General features: G+C 41.9%; 1 protein-coding gene across 1 annotated transcript in view; it reads left to right on the top strand.

The window, feature by feature from the left end:
* The window catches only part of SERAC1 (serine active site containing 1), a 73,196-nt gene extending 51,705 nt beyond the window's left edge, over window positions 1-21,491 (top strand). The window contains exons 12-17 of the mRNA XM_075267701.1: window positions 1,614-1,752; window positions 2,887-2,987; window positions 8,792-8,889; window positions 9,985-10,167; window positions 13,113-13,256; window positions 21,266-21,491. Of these exons, the coding sequence (XP_075123802.1) occupies window positions 1,614-1,752; window positions 2,887-2,987; window positions 8,792-8,889; window positions 9,985-10,167; window positions 13,113-13,256; window positions 21,266-21,405 (805 nt within the window). The 3' untranslated portion in view covers window positions 21,406-21,491. The remainder of the gene's footprint in view (window positions 1-1,613; window positions 1,753-2,886; window positions 2,988-8,791; window positions 8,890-9,984; window positions 10,168-13,112; window positions 13,257-21,265) is intronic.
* Window positions 21,492-22,646: the final 1,155 nt, after the last annotated feature.

Below are 22,646 nucleotides of genomic sequence, written 5' to 3'. Positions count from 1 at the left end.
GAGTGGTCTCACTCACAATTTTGCCTAAGAACTCTTCCATGAAAAAGAATAGTATCCAAGCATTCTCTAAGAGCAACTTCTCCCAATGATCCAGGAGCAATAGGCGATGAACAATGCTTTTTCCAACTTGATTTATATGTCAATAAAACTTGTATGAAATGTATTTCAGTGTACCATGGAAAAATCTAAAAACAGTGAGGCAGGCAACTTACTGTATGGCACCTTTCTCCTCTTTGCACACACAAAGACCTTCTACAGTAGTAGTCTGTCCCTACCAGCAGTAACATAAAAGGATTGTGCCCACCTTAACACTCCCACATTACTACTGAAGATATATCTGTAGCCATAGAGGCTCTAATGAAGTCCTGTCACCCAGGTCTAGATAGCTATAGAACCTTGTCTTGCAGAAAATTGGCTTACATTCATCTCCCCATGGCCATGACCATCCACTCACCATATTGTTTCTTCTATGCATTTGGATCTTTACATGATTTCTACTATAATGTCACTTCCATACAACTGGACACGTTTTTTTCTTCAGGATTGTGTATTATCTGGCTTTGTGAAAGTAAATGCCATTACCTTGTGATATAGTTTTCTGCTTTTTTTTATTATCATTAGAGGTGAGCGAACAGTGTTCTATCGAACACATGTTCGATCGGATATCAGGCTGTTCGATGTGTTTGATTCGAATCGAACATCACGTGGCAAACTCCAAAAAAATTCGATTCCCCTCCCACCTTCCCTGGCGCTTTTTTTGCACCAAGGCCTACTATAGCAGAGTCATCGGAGTACTTCTGTAAGTAACAGCTGGATGAGTTGTGCCTAAAGTCAGCAGTGTACAGTGTGAAGAGAAATGGGGCAAGAACTGTACCTTGTGGTGCCCCCGTACTACAGATCACAGTGTCAGACACACCATTTTGATGTAAAAGTTTAGATGACCTATAACAGACTGCAGGGAGGAGGGTGAATTGCACAGTTTTAGCTCTTGTGTCTTTTAGCACAAAGGAGGAGATGGACCATCCATGGAGATAAGTCTCAATCTAAGGTTGCAAACTGCATATCAGGGAATATGAGAATGAATGAAGGAATAAAAATTGCTACGTGCCATTCTTTAAGAGGTTAAAAAACTGGTTTATGCAAATTCTTTTGAGAAAAAGCCTGACCTGAACAGAATGTATATGTTTGGTAAGATTTGTACAGGAGGTAACATTGATGTGTGTTTTGATGAAATTCATGAGCGTCGTGTTATCATTGTAATGACCCTGGCCTATTCTGAGCACAGTCACATTGCATTCACAGTCCAAGCTCACTTAGAAACATTCTGCAACATTTCAAGGTGACATCTGGAAGAGCATTTGTCTAAATGAATATTCCTATCAACAACAATATAGGATGTCCCTTAGATTTATGTAAAATAGAAGGACTGAAGAGTAGCAGCATAAACTCTGGAATCCTTCACAAATCACAATACACACCATAGCGCTTCTATATTATTTTTATACTATTTGTATTATTCTTATACCTGATTCCCATACAGCTCATTGTGTGTCTTTTTCATGAAAGCAGTCATATTAAAAATGTGTATTTAATTCCTGAAATTCCATCCATAGCCAGCCCCTAAAAGCCGACATCCTTTTTGTCCATGGTCTGTTGGGAGCAGCCTTCAAAACATGGCGCCAGCAAGATCGTGATCAACCACTGGATGAAAGTGCTGCTCAGGAAGAAGACTATACAGAATGCTGGCCAAAGGTAATTTCATCACCTTCCTTACATGGGTCCTCTTCATTTACTGTACATTTATACTAATTATAAGAAAGATCATAATATAGAAAAATAACTCCAGCTCACCCAACAGCTTGTGAATAATTTCCAAATACCTCTAGCCGAGATGCACGGACACCGATGGACTCCCTCGGTCAGTGTAGACTTAGATAGTAAGAACAAAATTCCAGCATTCACGGACAAGAAGATAATATAAAATCTCTTTCTTTATTTCTTCATATAAAACAATTCATTTCATAGTCCTAGAGGTGCTGTATCGGCAGATCCAGCATATCGTTAATGATAATAGCTACGCGTTTCAGGACATAGTCCCTTCCTCATGGCATCATGCCATGAGGAAGGGACTATGTCCTGAAACGCGTAGCTATTATCATTAACGATATGCTGGATCTGCCGATACAGCACCTCTAGGACTATGAAATGAATTGTTTTATATGAAGAAATAAAGAAAGAGATTTTATATTATCTTCTTGTCCGTGAATGCTGGAATTTTGTTCTTACTATAAGAAAGATCATATCTCAGCTCAAGATAGAGAGGTTACATTACCATATAAACCGTACCTAACCTGTTTAGATAATATTTAAGGATAAGCTGCAATGTGTGTACATGAGATATAACACTGTCTCTGAGTTGTGACTGTTTCTATTATGAGTTGTTTCACTCATTGTTTTACATTTCCCACCAGTACAACCCCGGTCTATATATCCTATAATAGACCACTTAAGACATCCCTTTATGAGCCAGAGCAGTGTGCTGCCATGTAAATCAACATGTCTTCCTATAGCAAACAGCTGTTTACCAGGGCTCTAATCCTAAAGGTAGCCTATCTGGCAATCACTGGCTATAGATAACACTACAGTAAAATAAATATTGGCCTTTTCTTTGCACATTATGGTATGTTTTATTAATTAAAGACAGATACGGTACATATTCTTGTCTTCTAATCTGCTTTTATTTTCTCATGGTAGATTTCTTTACTTTATTTTCTGTTTTTAGCTCAACACATTAAAGCGTTCAGAAATCACATGGACCATATAAACGTGATTTAAACAATATTTCATTTTCAGATCACACATTCATTTTAACATTCTTATATTTAGGACTGGCTGGCAGAAGACTGTCCTGCTTTAAGAATTATTTCTGTGGAATATGATACTCATCTTAGTGACTGGAAAGCAAAATGCCCTGCAGATAATCACAGGTAATTGTGAACTACCCAAACTTTACTATTTTCATCACTCCAGTGACCTTAACCTAAAGTGGAACTTCTATTTTTTTCATTTTTTTCCTATTGTGTTTGGCGACCATTTTTTGTAATATACTTTATTAACCTATCTAGCTTCCTTTTGTATTATAAACCAGTTTCTTCCTCTAACTGAGCTGTTACTAAGGAAAGTCCATACACAGTTACTTCCTAAGTTCTGAAACATTTACCAAAGGGTGGATAGTCTATTGAAATGGCTGTATCTTTGGTTTTATACCATCCAAAAAATGGTTTTAACTCTATGTAGCAGTTCATGCTGCATATAAAATCACATTCCTGGCTGTGTTTTTAACTAGTGAAATCTCAAGTTCTGTTATAGCTAGTAGTTAAAGAGGTTGTCTAGGCAAAAACATTATTTTTAAAATGGGCTGGGGGAGGTGAAAAAAAAAAAAAGCATAGTCACTTTTCCCCGGTGTCTTCCCATCACGGTCTTGTCCTGCTGCTCCGGTGTCTTCTGAAGTGAAACTAGCTGTGATGTCCCAGATTCCTTCCGCTGAAGCCACTCATTGGCCTCAACAGTCATGTGACCAGCCAATCAGCAGCCTCAAAGGCATGAGGAAGTGACCCCGGGACATCGCAGGTAGTAATGTCAGGTGTCCTTCGCTGAACCCTCTGATTGCCCTCAGCTGTCATGTGCAGCAGGGACTTCCGCCGGAAGACAACAATAGACCAGTAGGAGTGGACCGCGCTTATAGACACCGGGGCATTGGGAAAAGGTGAGTATGATATTATTTAAAATATAAAATTTTTGTCTGGACAACCCCTTTAAATCTTGGCAGAATCTCAGCTTTCTTGTGATACCAGAACCTTTTTTTTCTAGGTGGTAAATCCCCCCATAGATACAGCCATATGACGTTTCCATTCCCCTTGGGTAAATGTTTCAGCTCTACATACTACATTGAGTACTGGTGTACGGACAGAGTCTCCCTGGCAAAGCTTAGATACATCACTGCTAATGGAAACTTTACAGTCTGTTTCCTATTGAAAGGAAATTTGATAAGTTAATAAAGTATATTGCAAAATGTTCAGCAGCCCCCAAACCAGCCCCTATCTCCTCAGACCTCAGAGTATAATACATAGAGGCCAAGGAGAAGTGATTAAAAATAACAAACACTTAGATTCACATTAACTCACCTTTCTTTGATCCGTCCGGTTGTCTTTCCCATTTTCCTTGGTCCTCTTCTCTCTGGCAATTGAGGTTATGTACCACATACATCACTGCTGGGGCCTGTGATTGGACCTCAGCGGTCATATGGAGAATGATGATGCCATTACGCTGGCATGCCCAGTGTGATCGCTGGGGCCCAATCACAGGCCCCAGCAGTGAGGCCTGGCATGTGTGACCTCAGTCACCAGTTGGAAGAGCACCAGAGAGGATGCTGAGCCCAGGATAGGTGTGCATAATTTATTTTTTTTTATGTGTCACCTCCCCTGGGCTGGTATGTATGTTAACAATAGACATAGCAGTCAGAGAGCCAGCTTTTCCCCGACCACTATCATGATGGTCTGCGGTCCCAGCCATTTCCAGGCCTTTACCTTGTGGAGGATTAGAGATGAGCGAACACTAAAATGTTCGAGGTTCGAAATTCGATTCGAACAGCCGCTCACTGTTCGAGTGTTCGAATGGGTTTCGAACCCCATTATAGTCTATGGGGAACATAAACTCGTTAAGGGGGAAACCCAAATTCGTGTCTGGAGGGTCACCAAGTCCACTATGACACCCCAGGAAATGATACCAACACCCTGGAATGACACTGGGACAGCAGGGGAAGCATGTCTGGGGGCATAAAAGTCACTTTATTTCATGGAAATCCCTGTCAGTTTGCGATTTTCACAAGCTAACTTTTCCCCATAGAAATGCATTGGCCAGTGCTGATTGGCCAGAGTACGGAACTCGACCAATCAGCGCTGGCTCTGCTGGAGGAGGCGGAGTCTAAGATAGCTCCACACCAGTCTCCATTCAGGTCCGACCTTAGACTCCGCCTCCTCCGGCAGAGCCAGCGCTGATTGGCCGAAGGCTGGCCAATGCATTCCTATGCGAATGCAGACTTAGCAGTGCTGAGTCAGTTTTGCTCAACTACACATCTGATGCACACTCGGCACTGCTACATCAGATGTAGCAATCTGATGTAGCAGAGCCGAGGGTGCACTAGAACCCCTGTGCAAACTCAGTTCACGCTAATAGAATGCATTGGCCAGCGCTGATTGGCCAATGCATTCTATTAGCCCGATGAAGTAGAGCTGAATGTGTGTGCTAAGCACACTCATTCAGCACTGCTTCATCACGCCAATACAATGCATTAGCCAGTGCTGATTGGCCAGAGTACGGAATTCGGCCAATCAGCGCTGGCCAATGCATTCTATTAGCCCGATGAAGTAGAGCTGAATGTGTGTGCTAAGCACACACATTCAGCACTGCTTCATCACGCCAATACAATGCATTAGCCAGTGCTGATTGGCCAGAGTACGGAATTCGGCCAATCAGCGCTGGCTCTGCTGGAGGAGGCGGAGTCTAAGGTCGGACCTGAATGGAGACTGGTGTGGAGCGATCTTAGACTCCGCCTCCTCCAGCAGAGCCAGCGCTGATTGGCCGAATTCCGTACTCTGGCCAATCAGCGCTGGCCAATGCATTCTATTAGCCCGATGAAGTAGAGCTGAATGTGTGTGCTAAGCACACACATTCAGCACTGCTTCATCACGCCAATACAATGCATTAGCCAGTGCTGATTGGCCAGAGTACGGAATTCGGCCAATCAGCGCTGGCTCTGCTGGAGGAGGCGGAGTCTAAGATCGCTCCACACCAGTCTCCATTCAGGTCCGACCTTAGACTCCGCCTCCTCCGGCAGAGCCAGCGCTGATTGGCCGAAGGCTGGCCAATGCATTCCTATGCGAATGCAGACTTAGCAGTGCTGAGTCAGTTTTGCTCAACTACACATCTGATGCACACTCGGCACTGCTACATCAGATGTAGCAATCTGATGTAGCAGAGCCGAGGGTGCACTAGAACCCCTGTGCAAACTCAGTTCACGCTAATAGAATGCATTGGCCAGCGCTGATTGGCCAATGCATTCTATTAGCCCGATGAAGTAGAGCTGAATGTGTGTGCTAAGCACACACATTCAGCACTGCTTCATCACGCCAATACAATGCATTAGCCAGTGCTGATTGGCCAGAGTACGGAATTCGGCCAATCAGCGCTGGCTCTGCTGGAGGAGGCGGAGTCTAAGGTCGGACCTGAATGGAGACTGGTGTGGAGCGATCTTAGACTCCGCCTCCTCCAGCAGAGCCAGCGCTGATTGGCCGAATTCCGTACTCTGGCCAATCAGCGCTGGCCAATGCATTTTATTAGCTTGATGAAGCAGAGTGTGCACAAGGGTTCAAGCGCACCCTCGGCTCTGATGTAGCAGAGCTGAGGCTGCACAAGGGTTCAAGCGCACCCTCGGCTCTGATGTAGGAGAGCCGAGGGTGCACTTGAACCCTTGTGCACCCTCAGCTCTGCTACATCAGAGCCGAGGGTGCGCTTGAACCCTTGTGCACACTCTGCTTCATCAAGCTAATAGAATGCATTGGCCAGCGCTGATTGGCCAATGTATTCTATTAGCCTGATGAAGTAGAGCTGAATGTGTGTGCTAAGCACACACATTCAGCTCTACTTCATCGGGCTAATAGAATGCATTGGCCAGCGCTGATTGGCCAGAGTACGGAACTCGACCAATCAGCGCTGGCTCTGCTGGAGGAGGCGGAGTCTAAGATCGCTCCACACCAGTCTCCATTCAGGTCCGACCTTAGACTCCGCCTCCTCCAGCAGAGCCAGCGCTGATTGGCCGAATTCCGTACTCTGGCCAATCAGCACTGGATAATGCATTGTATTGGCGTGATGAAGCAGTGCTGAATGTGTGTGCTTAGCACACACATTCAGCTCTACTTCATCGGGCTAATAGAATGCATTGGCCAATCAGCGCTGGCCAATGCATTCTATTAGCGTGAACTGAGTTTGCACAGGGGTTCTAGTGCACCCTCGGCTCTGCTACATCAGATTGCTACATCTGATGTAGCAGTGCCGAGTGTGCATCAGATGTGTAGTTGAGCAAAACTGACTCAGCACTGCTAAGTCTGCATTCGCATAGGAATGCATTGGCCAGCCTTCGGCCAATCAGCGCTGGCTCTGCCGGAGGAGGCGGAGTCTAAGGTCGGACCTGAATGGAGACTGGTGTGGAGCGATCTTAGACTCCGCCTCCTCCAGCAGAGCCAGCGCTGATTGGTCGAGTTCCGTACTCTGGCCAATCAGCGCTGGCCAATGCATTCTATTAGCCCGATGAAGTAGAGCTGAATGTGTGTGCTTAGCACACACATTCAGCTCTACTTCATCAGGCTAATAGAATACATTGGCCAATCAGCGCTGGCCAATGCATTCTATTAGCTTGATGAAGCAGAGTGTGCACAAGGGTTCAAGCGCACCCTCGGCTCTGATGTAGCAGAGCTGAGGGTGCACAAGGGTTCAAGTGCACCCTCGGCTCTCCTACATCAGAGCCGAGGGTGCGCTTGAACCCTTGTGCAGCCTCGGCTCTGCTACATCAGAGCCGAGGGTGCGCTTGAACCCTTGTGCACACTCTGCTTCATCAAGCTAATAGAATGCATTGGCCAGCACTGATTGGCCAGAGTACGGAATTCGGCCAATCAGCGCTGGCCAATGCATCCCTATGGGAAAAAGTTTATCTCACAAAAATCACAATTACACACCCGATAGAGCCCCAAAAAGTTATTTTTAATAACATTCCCCCCTAAATAAAGGTTATCCCTAGCTATCCCTGCCTGTACAGCTATCCCTGTCTCATAGTCACAAAGTTCACATTCTCATATGACCCGGATTTGAAATCCACTATTCGTCTAAAATGGAGGTCACCTGATTTCGGCAGCCAATGACTTTTTCCAATTTTTTTCAATGCCCCCGGTGTCGTAGTTCCTGTCCCACCTCCCCTGCGCTGTTATTGGTGCAAAAAAGGCGCCAGGGAAGGTGGGAGGGGAATCGAATTTTGGCGCACTTTACCACGTGGTGTTCGATTCGATTCGAACATGGCGAACACCCTGATATCCGATCGAACATGTGTTCGATAGAACACTGTTCGCTCATCTCTATGGAGGATTACTTAGACTTAAAGGGGTTGTCCAGGATATACATTTTTCCGCAAGAAGGCAAAGAGAAAAAGAAAAAAACATACTCGCCTGTCCCCCACTGCTACTTCTTGCAGAAGTCCTTGCCTCACGTGACCACTGAGGCCAAACAGCCGCTTAAGGAAAGGACATGGGACGTATGTGAGTGACATCCTGGTTCCTTTCCTTAAGCCAATCTGTGGTGTTGGTTTCACTTATGCTTTAACAAGTCCCTGGGACTGTCGTGAGAGACAGCAGAGTACCGGGGACAGGTATGTTATGGGGGGGGGGGGGGGTTTGTATGTGTGTATATGTGTTTTTCACCTCTCCTAGCCTCCTTGTGAAAAGTTGTATATACTCCCTTAATGCAATACATTACAATATTTTAGCAAAGTCTCAGCTGTGAGTAGTTTAGGTCTTATGGGTTTTCAGCCTCTAGATGTAATAAACAATGTTCCAGTTCATTGAGAGTAGACAGGAATTGTGAAGAAAGTGAGTGTATTAGAAAACTCCATAACTTTTTATTATATAGTGATTATACTTTGCATTAAATCCTGTTTGATGCAAGTGCTGGTTCATTTCTGTCACAGGAAGTCTATGGCTTACAGAAGCTCTGAACTGCTTAATAAACTAAAGATGGCTGGTGTTGGGAAACGGCCCATAGTATGGGTGTCACATAGCATGGGAGGTAAGTACCTAGATATTATTTTTGCAGTTGTTGTTGTTCTGCTTTTATAAAAGCATACAACATGCAGTCTGTATAATGGAAATACAATTTACCGTAAACTACCTTTATGCAATTTTACATTATTCACTGAATTTACAATTATAATTGATATGGGCAGCATGGAAGATATTGGGCCTCTGAAGTATTCTACAGATCAAGTTTAAAAAAAATGAAAGTTTGTAGCCAACAGAAATCTACCTTTGTTGCTGCACTCCTCTATCACCACCCTGCCAAATACAATTTCAGCAAACCCTTTACTAATGACCACTTACAGGGCTTGGGGAGGGTGAGGAAAAACTGGCAGTACATATACTACATGTCACCAATACTAGATACTGGATCTCTACATACATGCCCAATTAGTACCATATACAGTTTATTAAGGGGCCTGGTAGACCACATCCCGAACAGTGGGGAAGTGGCATCATGGCTGCCGAACGTATGCTGAAGTGCAAATTATTATATAGAGGTTATATATCACCTGAAAGACAATTTCTCATGGGACAGATACTGCAAAGTGCCATAGATGTGGGACTCTAGAAGCAAATGTATCATACTTTTTATTGCCTATAAGTAAGAGGTTGTGGATGAAGGGATACACGTATTTTAGCAGGAGTTACATACTTCATTTCAGTTTACTGCAGAATGGGCATTGTTTCCATTCTAACAGCTATCAGAACTTACCTTACCTTATCCTTATGTCCTATAAACAGGTTTATTTGGAAAAACAGCAAAATAAACAAACTTTCCCGTCATTTACAGAATAAGCAAAAATAAAATACAGCCTTAACTTCAGGCAAAACAGCAAACAAAACCCTGCTTGCCCGAGCTCAAACCAAACAGTAAAAAACTAACTATACATGTGGCTTACTACCAACCACATAAACAAAAAAACCTGAAAAAAAGTATAATTTATAGAACCTGTTATTTAACCTCACAGCAAAAAAGTGGTGACCTGCCATTTGAGTTTACAGCTAACATGCGGCCACTGCTTGGCTTTAGTCATTTGCCTTGAATGGAATAAGATTAAAGATTAAGTTAACCATTTTCCTGCAGGACTTTTAGTGAAAAAGATGTTGATAAATGCATCAAGGGATAAGGACTTGCAAGATTTTGTGAACAACACAAGAGGGATTGCGTTTTACAGTGTTCCTCACCATGGCTCTCGACTGGCGGAATATTCCGTTAATGCAAGATTGCTACTCTTCCCTTCCATTGAAGTTAAGGAGCTTAGCAAAGGTGAGACATTATTTACTGAGTATATAAGAAACAGTAGCCTTTGTAGTCTCTAGGCTGTTACACTGTATTTAGGCCACCGTGATGCAAAATTGCATTTGGCCTTTTTTTAATGGCCATTTCGTGGAATCCATTTTCATGTCCCTCATAGACCTGAGTTTATTGAAGGAGCCATGAAAAGAGGCAAAAATAGAAGAGGTCCTATTTTTTGATGGCCTGTTAAAATGGACCTTCACAAAATTGGTCATGTAATAGTCACACTGGAATCAATAGATTTTTTGATTTTTTTTTACATTTTAATTCTTTATTTCTAACATTTTCAAAACAGGAATATAACAATTAGTACACAAGACGTAGTAAGACTCTTTACTATTTTTGTCCCTCTGCAATGTCACAGAGGGCCTGACCCACGTGATGTCTGTGACATCACTACAGAGGCCAAAGCATAGAATTGTGCTGGAGAGGTGAGTAATACTAGTTTTTATGTTTGCTCACCGACCCTGGGCCTCTGATCATTATACTCTGGAATCTGAAGAGACCCCAAAGTATAATAGGGGGCTCCAGTGACATGATATGAGATGCATGGAGCCCCCTGGAGGGCATGAAGGGAAGTGGGGGCAGCTGTGAACAGGAATGCGTATCAGTAGGTAAATAAGTAACAGCGGCAAAACCGTTTTTTATTTTTAATCGGGCACAAATTCGGACATGCAGGACTTTGTGTCCGGTTAAAAAAAAAAATGGTTTCACCGCGGAGACCAGAAGACACTCATGGGCGGACTCTGACTGCTGGGTTTCCGTCTCCTGTTAACAGAAGAAACTCACAAAGCGGAGACCGGGCGCTGGTGTGAACCCGCCCTAAGGAGTAGAAAATATAAGATGGAATTTTTGGTTGAAAAGGTTCACCATATATTTCTGTATTCCTAGTACGATAACATTAGAGGGGTTGTGAGGGGAAATAAAAAGATTCTCCACTGCTGCCACTCCGACTCTGCTTTACCCCTGGGGCTTGTACATGGAGTACAGAGGGTTGGTTATGTGAGAATCTGAGCATTAGCAGGGAAAGCAGAGGAGCAAAACTTCTAACCCACTGATGCGCTCTGGAAACCTAAGAATTGTGGCAATGGGGGTGGTATGTACAGTGGGGCAAAAAAGTATTTAGTCAGTCACCAATAGTGCAAGTTCCACCACTTAAAAAGATGAGAGGCGTCTGTAATTTACATCATAGGTAGACCTCAACTATGAGAGACAAAATGAGAAAACAAATCCAGAAAATCACATTGTCTGATTTTGTAAGAATTTATTTGCAAATTATGGTGAAAAATAAGTATTTGGTCACCTACAAACAATCAAGATTTCTGGCTCTCACAGACCTGTAACTTCTTCTTTAAGAGTCTCCTCTTTCCTCCACTCATTACCTGTAGTAATGGCACCTGTTTAAACTTGTTATCAGTATAAAAAGACACCTGTGCACACCCTCAAACAGTCAGACTCCAAACTCCACTATGGTGAAGACCAAAGAGCTGTCAAAGAACACCAGAAACAAAATTGTAGCCCTGCACCAGGCTGGGAAGACTGAATCTGCAATAGGCAACCAGCTTGGATTGAAGAAATCAACTGTGGGAGCAATAATTAGAAAATGGAAGACATACAAGACCACTGATAATCTCCCTCGATCTGGGGCTCCACGCAAAATCTCACCCCGTGGGGTCAAAATGATCACAAGAACGGTGAGCAAAAATCCCAGAACCACGCGGGGGGACCTAGTGAATGAACTGCAGAGAGCTGGGACCAATGTAACAAAGCCTACCATCAGTAACACACTACGCCGCCAGGGACTCAGATCCTGCAGTGCCAGACGTGTCCCACTGCTTAAGCCAGTACATGTCCGGGCCAGTCTGAAGTTTGCTAGAGAGCATTTGGATGATCCAGAAGAGTATTGGGAGAATGTCCTATGGTCTGATGAAACCAAACTGGAACTGTTTGGTAGAAACACAACTTTTCGTGTTTGGAGGAAAAAGAATACTGAGTTGCATCCATCAAACACCATACCTACTGTAAAGCATGGGGGTGGAAACATCATGCTTTGGGGCTGTTTCTCTGCAAAGGGGCCAGGACAACTGATCCGGGTACATGAAAGAATGAATGGGGCCATGTATCGTGAGATTTTGAGTGCAAACGTGGCTGGGTCTTTCAACATGACAATGATCCAAAGCACACTGCAAGGGCAACGAAGGAGTGGCTTTGTAAGAAGCATTTCAAGGTCCTGGAGTGGCCTAGCCAGTCTCCAGATCTCAACCCTATAGAAAACCTTTGGAGGGAGTTGAAAGTCCGTGTTGCCAAGCGACAGCCCCAAAACATCACTGCTCTAGAGGAGATCTGCATGGAGGAATGGGCCAACATACCAACAACAGTGTGTGCCAACCTTGTGAAGACTTACAGAAAACGTTTGACCTCTGTCATTGCCAACAAAGGATATATAACAAAGTATTGAGATGAAATTTTGTTACTGACCAAATACTTATTTTCCACCATAATTTGCAAATAAATTCTTACAAAATCAGACAATGTGATTTTCTGGATTTGTTTTCTCATTTTGTCTCTCATAGTTGAGGTCTACCTATGATGTAAATTACAGACGCCTCTCATCTTTTTAAGTGGTGGAACTTGCACTATTGGTGACTGACTAAATACTTTTTTGCCCCACTGTATATTAGTAAGTAGGCATATTCAGTGCAGTGAGACATTTATATCCCCACATAACCTCTTTAAATCACCAATTGCATATGGAAATTGTGAACATATTGAATATGTGTATGAAATTCTCTTGCGATGAGAGATATATTGGGAACAATTTCTCTTCTCTGCTATTACAGTTTTTGTTTAAAGTTTATACATTTCAGGCAGTCATTATAGGTTTACATGTAATTAACTAATACATTTTCTGAAAGATTCTCCTGCATTGAAAGAGCTAAATGAAGAGTTCCTAGAATTTGCAAAAAACAAGGACTTCAAAGTTGTCAGCTTTGCAGAAACGCTGCCGACACGAGTTGGCAGCATGATGAGACTGCTTGTGGTGCCAGCGGAATCAGCAGGTAGATTCATTTCAATTCCATGATATATGTTAATTATTGTGTGGGCTTTGCTGGTATTAAGCGATACATCTACAGAATATTTGCAACCAAGCATTGATCTTAATTAAAACCAAACAGCAAATGTTAAATTTCTGAGCATTTCTATCTTATGCCTAACTATTCACAATAAGCAACAGCACATAAAACCATATCCATATGAATTTTCCTTTAGCTTACAGTAGGGCAGCAACTATAAATTATCATCTCTTATACAGCAGTGTCTGTAGGCGCTTTGTGTATGGCTGTATGATGCCACCATGAGTCACCATATTCTTACCTAGAGGCATTGCCTCTGTAATATGGCATGTCTGGAGTATATCCATAAAAATATACTGTGTATATGTGTGTATATATATATATATATATATATATATATATATATATATACACTCACCGGCCACTTTATTAGGTACACCTGTCCAACTGCTCGTTAACACTTAATTTATAATCAGCCAATCACATGGCGGCAACTCAGTGCATTTAGGCATGTAGACATGGTCAAGACAATCTCCTGCAGTTCAAACCGAGCATCAGTATGGGGAAGAAAGGTGATTTGAGTGCCTTTGAACGTGGCATGGTTGTTGGTGCCAGAAGGGCTGGTCTGAGTATTTCAGAAACTGCTGATCTACTGGGATTTTCACACACAACCATCTCTAGGGTTTACAGAGAATGGTCCGAAAAAGAAAAAACATCCAGTGAGCGGCAGTTCTGTGGGCGGAAATGCGTTGTTGATGCCAGAGGTCAGAGGAGAATGGCCAGACTGGTTCGAGCTGATAGAAAGGCAACAGTGACTCAAATAGCCACCCGTTACAACCAAGGTAGCCAGAAGAGCATCTCTGAACGCACAGTACATCGAACTTTGAGGCAGATGGGCTACAGCAGCAGAAGACCACACCGGGTGCCACTCCTTTCAGCTAAGAACAGGAAACTGAGGCTACAATTTGCACAAGCTCATCGAAATTGGACAATTGAAGATTGGAAAAACGTTGCCTGGTCTGATGAGTCTCGATTTCTGCTGCGACATTCGGATGGTAGGGTCAGAATTTGGCGCCAACAACATGAAAGCATGGATCCATCCTGCCTTGTATCAACGGTTCAGGCTGGTGGTGGTGGTGTCATGGTGTGGGGAATATTTTCTTGGCATTCTTTGGGCCCCTTGGTACCAATTGAGCATCGTTGCAACGCCAAAGCCTACCTGAGTATTGTTGCTGACCATGTCCATCCCTTTATGACCACAATGTACCCAACATCTGATGGCTGCTTTCAGCAGGATAATGCGCCATGTCATAAAGCTGGAATCATCTCAGACTGGTTTCTTGAACATGACAATGAGTTCACTGTACTCCAATGGCCTCCACAGTCACCAGATCTCAATCCAATAGAGCATCTTTGGGATGTGGTGGAACGGGAGATTCGCATCATGGATGTGCAGCCGACAAATCTGCGGCAACTGTGTGATGCCATCATGTCAATATGGACCAAAATCTCGGAGGAATGCTTCCAGCACCTTGTTGAATCTATGCCACGAAGAATTGAGGCAGTTCTGAAGGCAAAAGGGGGTCCAACCCGTTACTAGCATGGTGTACCTAATAAAGTGGCCGGTGAGTGTATGTATATATATATATATATATATATATATATATATATATATATATATATATATATAAAACATTTTATTTACTTTAGAAATTCTGGGGTTGAAATATCCTATTAATATTATAAAGGTGAATGTTTGTGAGTTTGTGGGTTTGTGGGTTTTGATGTTTGGATGTTCGGATGTTTGTTCCTCAATCACAGCCAAACAGCTGAACGGATTTTGGTGAAATTTCACACACACCTACATATTTCCCAGGAAGGTGCAATAGGCTACTTTAAATGTGGGTCACTCACCCCAAATCGCCACTGTCACCCTCCAAAGACCCCTCCGGGTTCGGCTATAGAAGCTGGCATTCTGCCAGCGCTGGTCTGTCCACGCTCCTCCTATTGGTGCATGGCAGGCTGTAGGCGAGCTATAGAGCCAGGGCTGCGGCACCATAGGTTGGGGGCTGAATGTGGGCGTGCCGATTCAGCAGGGACACACTCAACAACATGGCGGCCGCCCACAGGGTCCTGAGCCGCAGCTATACCAGGCTGCCTACACACATTGCGGAGGGGTGTCCCAGTGGGGGGGTTCCGGGGAGAGAGGGGTCCAGGGGGGGGGGAGGGGGTGTCCCCCGGTCGGTCTCCCCAGTTCCCCCCCTACATCGGCCCCCTGTGTAGTACGACTCACCTTTGTCTTTGTCCTCCGCTGCTGTGTGTGCTGGCTGAGTGCACACAGGTCTCGGCCTGCTGCTGCCTGTGTCCTATATGAAGCACAGCGAGCTCCGGCGTTGAGGTATGTGGTCTTCCGGAATGCTTCTTATGGACGTCCTGAACAGTTCCATCAGCTTCAAACTTATCTCTAATTCGAGTGATGGTAACTCGTGTAGGTGGTTCTTTGTCAAACTCCCTCCTAAATTGTCTTTGCACTTCTACTGCGTATTCATACTTCCAGTAGCATTTTAGAATAAATTTCCTTTCTTCAAAGTCAAGTCTGTATGCCATCACTCGGTTTAATGGGTTCAGTCTGTAAAGAAAGAATAAATAATTGAGTTATCAGCTGCTAAAATGTGCATAATTTTTTTTGGGACACCACATATATATATATATATATATATATATATATATATATATATATATATATAGTATTGTGCAAATTATGCCTTGGAATTATGATATTCAGAGAATTGATAGACATATTAATATAAGTGCTAATAAAATGGAAAACAAATATTCAAAACATCTCAATGTATTAAATATGGAGTATGAGCACCACACACATATAAATACACACACTCGCACGTCCTGGCACGCCATCAATGAGCTTTGTAATGGTTATGCCAAGCTGAATGCACTTGGGCATGCAAATCATCAAGATCGGCTGTTAGTAGCTCCCTTGACAATTGCAGACCAATGATGCTCCAGATGTGCTCAATGGGACGCTGCAGGCCATGGTAGCACATTTAGACCACACAGGCTGTTCACATTGGCATGAAAATACAGGCATCTATTTATTTTGTGCAAAGCAGATAGCAGACAAACTGAAACAGCTTCTTTCAGCAGGAGGGTAAAAAACCAATCTTGTGGCAAACACAAAGTCCTTACTTCAGGCAAAATAAATGTCCATAATAAATCAGTTGGTCTCAACAGCTTGGTTGGGTCACAGTAGCAGACTGTCAGGTGCTTTGTTCAGCTTGGGAAAATCCAGAGCAAGGTTCTTCTCCCAGAGACACACATAGGTAACAAGGAAAAGCCCCTGAATGGGGTATAGGACCTCCCCACCAAGTCACTCCTAATACCTGGATCACTTCAAGGAAAGAGTCCTCAGTGACTCATAAAGTGGTTTACAAAAGTATTCATATCCCTTGAGCTTTTTCCACATTTTGTCACTTTACAGCCACAAAATTAAATGTGTTTTATTCAGATTTTAAGTGATAGACCAACACAAAGTAGCAGATAATTGTGAAGTTGAATGAAAAGTGGTTTTCAAAATTTTAATCCATTAAAAATCTGAAAAGTGTGACTTTCAAAAGTATTCAGCCCCCTGTACTCTGACACCCCTACATAAAGTCCAGTGCAATCAGTTGCCTTCATAAGTCACTTAATTAGTTAATCGGGTTCAGCTGTGTAATTTAGTCTCAGTATAAATACACCTATTCTTAAGGCCTCAGTGGTTTGTTAGAGAACACTAGTGAACAAACAGCGTCATGAAGACCAAGGAACTTACCAGACAGGTCAGAGATAAAGTTGTGAAATTTAAAGCAGGGTTAGGTTATAAAAACATATCCCAAGCTTTGGGAATCCCAAGGAGCACTGTTCAATACATCATGCAAAAATGGAAAAAGTATTCTACAGCTGCAAACCTACCAAGCCCTTTTTTTTGTTGCTTTTCATCCAATATACAGTCTAACAGCATGTGCTAATATAAAATAAAAAATCTGCTATGTAAGGGGTTTTTTTTTCTCTCAGCCAATAACGCATGTGTTGCAGCTGCTAATCTGAAAAAAAATCCCCATTTATTTATTTATTTTGATTACAAAATATAAATACAAACTACCACCATTAGCGTCTCTCCTTGTAAATGTTCCTGTGGAGAAAGGTACATGCCATAGTCAATACATGGAGCAACAATTATGGCAGGGGGCAACACATAGTTGTTATGACCCACTGGATTAATGTTTTAAGCATCAGCATCAGAGGCCACAGTCTGGAAATAGAGCAAGGTCTGATGCTATCTAGCATTGACATCATCTCATGGGTGCAGGGCAGGCACAGTTTCAACACCATCCACCTCCACCCCTACCTCTAATGTCACTCCATAAGGAGAGTCCACCTATTAGGTGTGTGGAGGCTTATACAGCCATAGTCGCTCCACTATAAGGGATCATGGGAGGAATATGCAAATCTGTCTCCCAAGATGTAAATAGGGAGACAGTGCCTCTGTTATGCTGCCCTCTATAGGAAGCACCCTGAACATCATGCCCGACTTTCCCAGAAGCCTTTACTGCATAATGTAACTTCAATGTATATCTAAAAAAATACACAGGCAAGCACTTTTTCCTACAAAAAAGAGTAGTTTTTGGAGTGTGCTAAAATGCATAAAAAGGAGTGGCAGTTTAGAGGCCACCTGTATTTTGCACTCTATTTCTGCTTTGTATATCCACGGTCATACAATATTCACTGCTTGGTGCTTGTTCTTTCTATTTATACCACTGCAAACAAAGGCAACAGTGTCTGTCTGTCAATGGCAGGACATGTAATGGGTGCTGTGACACTAAATTTCCTTCTGTTATGTGCCTAGAAATGGTCTGGGCAGAGACAGAGGTGGAGGACAAGGAATCCATGGGAGCTGCTTGTACATGTCAGCAGATAAAACAATCCTGCCTTCTGGAGGTCTGTCTGGGCTGTCCAGAGCCTGGGTGCAGTATGTGTCTTCCCTCACATAACCACTGCTCCCAACACATTCTACATAACAAGCAACTTGTTGAAATGACTGTTTATCTGATGATATTCTCAGTCCAATGATGCTTCCTTTTACATAGGTTCTGTGGATAATATCACTCCTTAAGGAGAGAGCACCTTTAAAGGCGTATGGAGACTTACAAAGCCATTTTCGCACCACTGGGGGATTATGGGAAATATGCAAATCTGTTTTCCAGGATGTAATTAGGAAAACAATGCCTCTGCTTGCTGCCCTCTAGGGACAGCCCCCTTAAACATCATGCATGACTTTTTCAACAAACCTATTGCTAGGATGCAAGGTTTAGCCAAACCAGTAGATCTATTCCAAAAGGAACAGAATCCAAGCTATGAACTGCACTGTTTCGCTCTTTTGGATTGCATCAGCACAGTAAGAGGGCAGCAAGCAGAGACATTGTTTTCCTACTTACATCCTGGAAAATAGATTTACATATTTCCCATAATTCCTTTACGTAGTCTATCAGCTGGGCAAAATGCCTTTGAGTGTGTTGTAGAGACAGATTTATAAGTCAACGATCTATTACCAAGAGGTACACTACAATAGTAACCTCTGACTTCCTTCATAGGGCAGCGGAGGAAGCACTTTCATGTCCTCTTAGTGTCTACTCAGACTATACCTGTAATCCTTTACATATCTGTCTAAAACATAACTGCATGGAGCAATCTGACATTTCTATCTCTGGGTGCATTATTTTTTGTCATTGTGAGTGTGCATATAAATAAATAAATAAATATATCTGTTGGTAAGGTTAGCTCAACTTTTATAATGGGTTTTCAATGGCTTTTGTTGTTTTTGGAGATGGGATTTCATGGTGCAGAAAATTATCATGCTGTATAAAGTCAAGTTAAACAGTGCTTCATCCTTGTACACAAAAATATTTTTGGGATATTTCTTCTTTCACAGAAAACCCCCCTGCAATTTCTTAATGATGACATGCCTAACTTAGAAAATGAAGGAAAATAGACAATTTTAATCAGTGTACCTGAATTAATATATTATTGAATTATGATAAATTCTGCAATATTCAAATATATTTCACTTCCTCACCATTTACAAGGCAAAAAGCAAAGGCCTGTAGTAAGCCTACATTCACTCTAATGTCATAATCTGCTGTCATTCTCTAATGACCATCACATGGCGTTAAAATCGATTCATGCGTTTTGGGGCTTTTCACATGACTGATTTTTTTTGACAGTCTGTTGTAACTGGCCATCAAAAAATATTTTGTATCCTGAGAACAGGCATGCCTCGTGTACAAAATGGCTGTGACCAATGTACAATATTCATCGGTGTTTTGCACAATGTTCTTGGGAATCCATCCTAAAGCAACATCCATTATATGGGGCAGTTCACTTCATGTTTTCATCAGTTTAGGGGCCGTTCACATCAGTTTAACTGATTAATTTTAAGGATATGATAAACTGATAAAAACAATAAATGGAATCTGACGACCATCCATTTACATAAAGTCAACGTTGTATAAAAATGGAACAGTTTCTGTAGAAAAGATAAGTAGGACATACCAGATTTTTGTGTCGTAGAAAAAAAGAAGACAGAAACTGATCCATTTTTATGTAAATTTTTCCATCCGCATAGAAACTGCAATTCAAAACCAAAGGGAGTTTATGCCATGAAAAAAGTTCAGGCCCTCCAAAAACTTTACAATAGGTCACGATAACACTTGTAAGAACCCATATGTGTCGAATAAAGTCTTAAGTCGTATTAAATTGCATGAGATTTTTCTCAACATCTGAACACCTTAACACTGGCATGCTACACTATCCCCAGCCCGGATCATCAGTGTCTAAGCAGGTACCAGAGCTGTGACATGCCACTGTTTAATCTATTACAGCATCTATTAACCTGTTTCTTACCAATGGTAGAGAACAGAGGTTAAGGCTAAGGCTCCACATAGCGGACTGCAACGCTTTTCACAGTAAGTCTGCAGAGTTTTCCTCCGTGGACTTTCTTCTTCCATTATACCTATAGGGAAACCGCCAGCGTTTCCGTAGGTATAATTGACCTGCTGCGATTTACAAACATACAACACAGTTTGGTGTGAGGAAGGTGCATACTGTTCTGAAACGCGTTACCACAATTGTCTGACTTTTTGTAACAATAAAAGAACATTAAAGTGTTCTTTGGTGCTTTTGCATCTAGTTTTTTTTTTTTTTTTTTTTTTTTTGCATTTTTGCAACAGTGCATCTTTTCCTGTGGATAATACCATCTCCTTATCCACTACAATAAACCTCGGGAGGAAGCGCAGATACACATGGTATACATTTTTTCTGATGTGGTAATCTACATCAACCTGCTTCTATTGGAAATCCTTTGGTCTCTTTAATGGATGAGGGAAGTACTACCAATTCTGCAGCACCGCTTAGAGACATGTATGAAAAGTCCACTAGTTATTGTGTCTATTACATAACAACATAAGGTAATAACCCACCCGCAAGGGAGCGTGTATTCTTCATTTTTTATTTTTCTTGATTCATATAAGGTTCCACACAAGGGAGCGTCCCTCTTGTCATTTTTTTCTTTTTCCGCTGGGGATATGATGGCGTGTATCTGAGCAAACCTGGGCTACCGCTTAGGCATCTACTATGTCACCAATCAAAATCACAGCAAACATTTATAGTATATAGCTAACATTTGGTTAGATGTTGTGTCTTTTCATGATCCTAAATTTGTGCAATATTTTCTCATTTATGAATATTGAAATTGATGATTTTACACCATTCTTCTTGAATCCTCCTGCAAATTAGAAAGTGGTGTCACTATTCATACTTAAATAATTATGCTTTATTAATCAAAGAATGAATCATTTCATTGTTGGGATACATTTGCAAAAATCTGATTAATTAAATTAATTATTTAATATTAAATGTTTCCCTGTTGTATTTTTGCTTAGATTTGGGTATTGGTGAAATTGTTCCTGTTGAAGTAAACCATCTAAACATCTGCAAGCCAAAGAGCAAGGATTCGTTTATCTACCAGCGCACATTGCAGTTCATCATTGATGCATTGGATACTGACCTTACAAAGCAGTGACCAGCTAAAGAACTCTTTTAACCTTTGATACTTTCACCTCTCACCTTTCTGCTGAATAGGAAGTGGCTGCCAATTGTAAAATATATGCCCCATTATTTGTACAATAAGATCAATAAATAAATAATCCATATTGTTAGTATTCTGAGTTTGTGTAATTTATTTTAAATTGTGTAGTCAGATCATAAGCAGTTACTGATAGCTTTATCACTAATGATTTATCAAATGTTCCCATATTGCTCAACAGTGGCCCCTAAACAGTATAAGCTCAACAGTGGCCCCTGCACATTGTAATATGCTCCACACAGTATAATATGCTCCACATTGGCCACTACACAGTATAATGGTGAACAGTGGCCCCCCACACAGTATATGCTCCACATTGGTTGCTACACAGTATAATGCATAACAGCTTAAATGCTAAGTATAATGTGGCGGGGGTGCGGATAGCCATTAAACCAAGATTCTGGAACATCAGCGGAAAGGAAAAAAAAAAAATATATATAGGTCACATGACCTTTGTATATTACAGTAAAATAAAGTATTATGCAAACATGTACATTATATAGTTGGATCGGGAAGGCATGGGGGCCTTGTCCTTATTATATGAATTTATCCTGGACAATGCCTTTAATGTAAAGAACATATAGAATGTGGCAGCATCAGTCATAGTTCTAGTGAAATGTAAGTTAGGGGGCGTTCACACTACTGTCATTGTGCGACAGCTAGTGTCCGCTCCTAATATCCGTGCAAGATTTTGAACAGACACTAGCAGCGGACACTACCTATCAGACAATGACGGCAGTGTGAACGCTCCCTTACAGTTGTAAGAGAAAAGATATATCAAAAATCATCCAACTGTCAGTATGAACGTAGAGAAATAAGTGCTGAAAATGATGAACTCCCATAGTTACAAGCTTGCATTAGTCTGTATAAAAATAATGTATCCATTTTTTAAACCAAATTTTTATGTGAAACTTTTTTTTAAAGAATTTTCAATTAGTTTAATTTTCCATGCTACAATCTATATTATTTTTAAGAAAAGTACTGTGTACTACAATTTTCATGAAGCCTAACAATAGAGTGGCACTTGACAATTCCTTAGGGATTTCACTGCAGCACTCACTTCATTTCTATCACTCACAAGACGGACAGAATCCCAACAGAAGATCACACCTGTGTAAATAGCTTCCATAGTGACCCATTATTGCATCCACTATTGAAAATAGATGACGTCACAGTTT

The sequence above is a fragment of the Leptodactylus fuscus genome, chromosome 3 (genome assembly GCF_031893055.1).
Source record: "Leptodactylus fuscus isolate aLepFus1 chromosome 3, aLepFus1.hap2, whole genome shotgun sequence".
NCBI classification, from domain to species: Eukaryota; Metazoa; Chordata; class Amphibia; order Anura; family Leptodactylidae; genus Leptodactylus; species Leptodactylus fuscus.
This window is presented reverse-complemented; position numbering and strand designations above follow the sequence as displayed.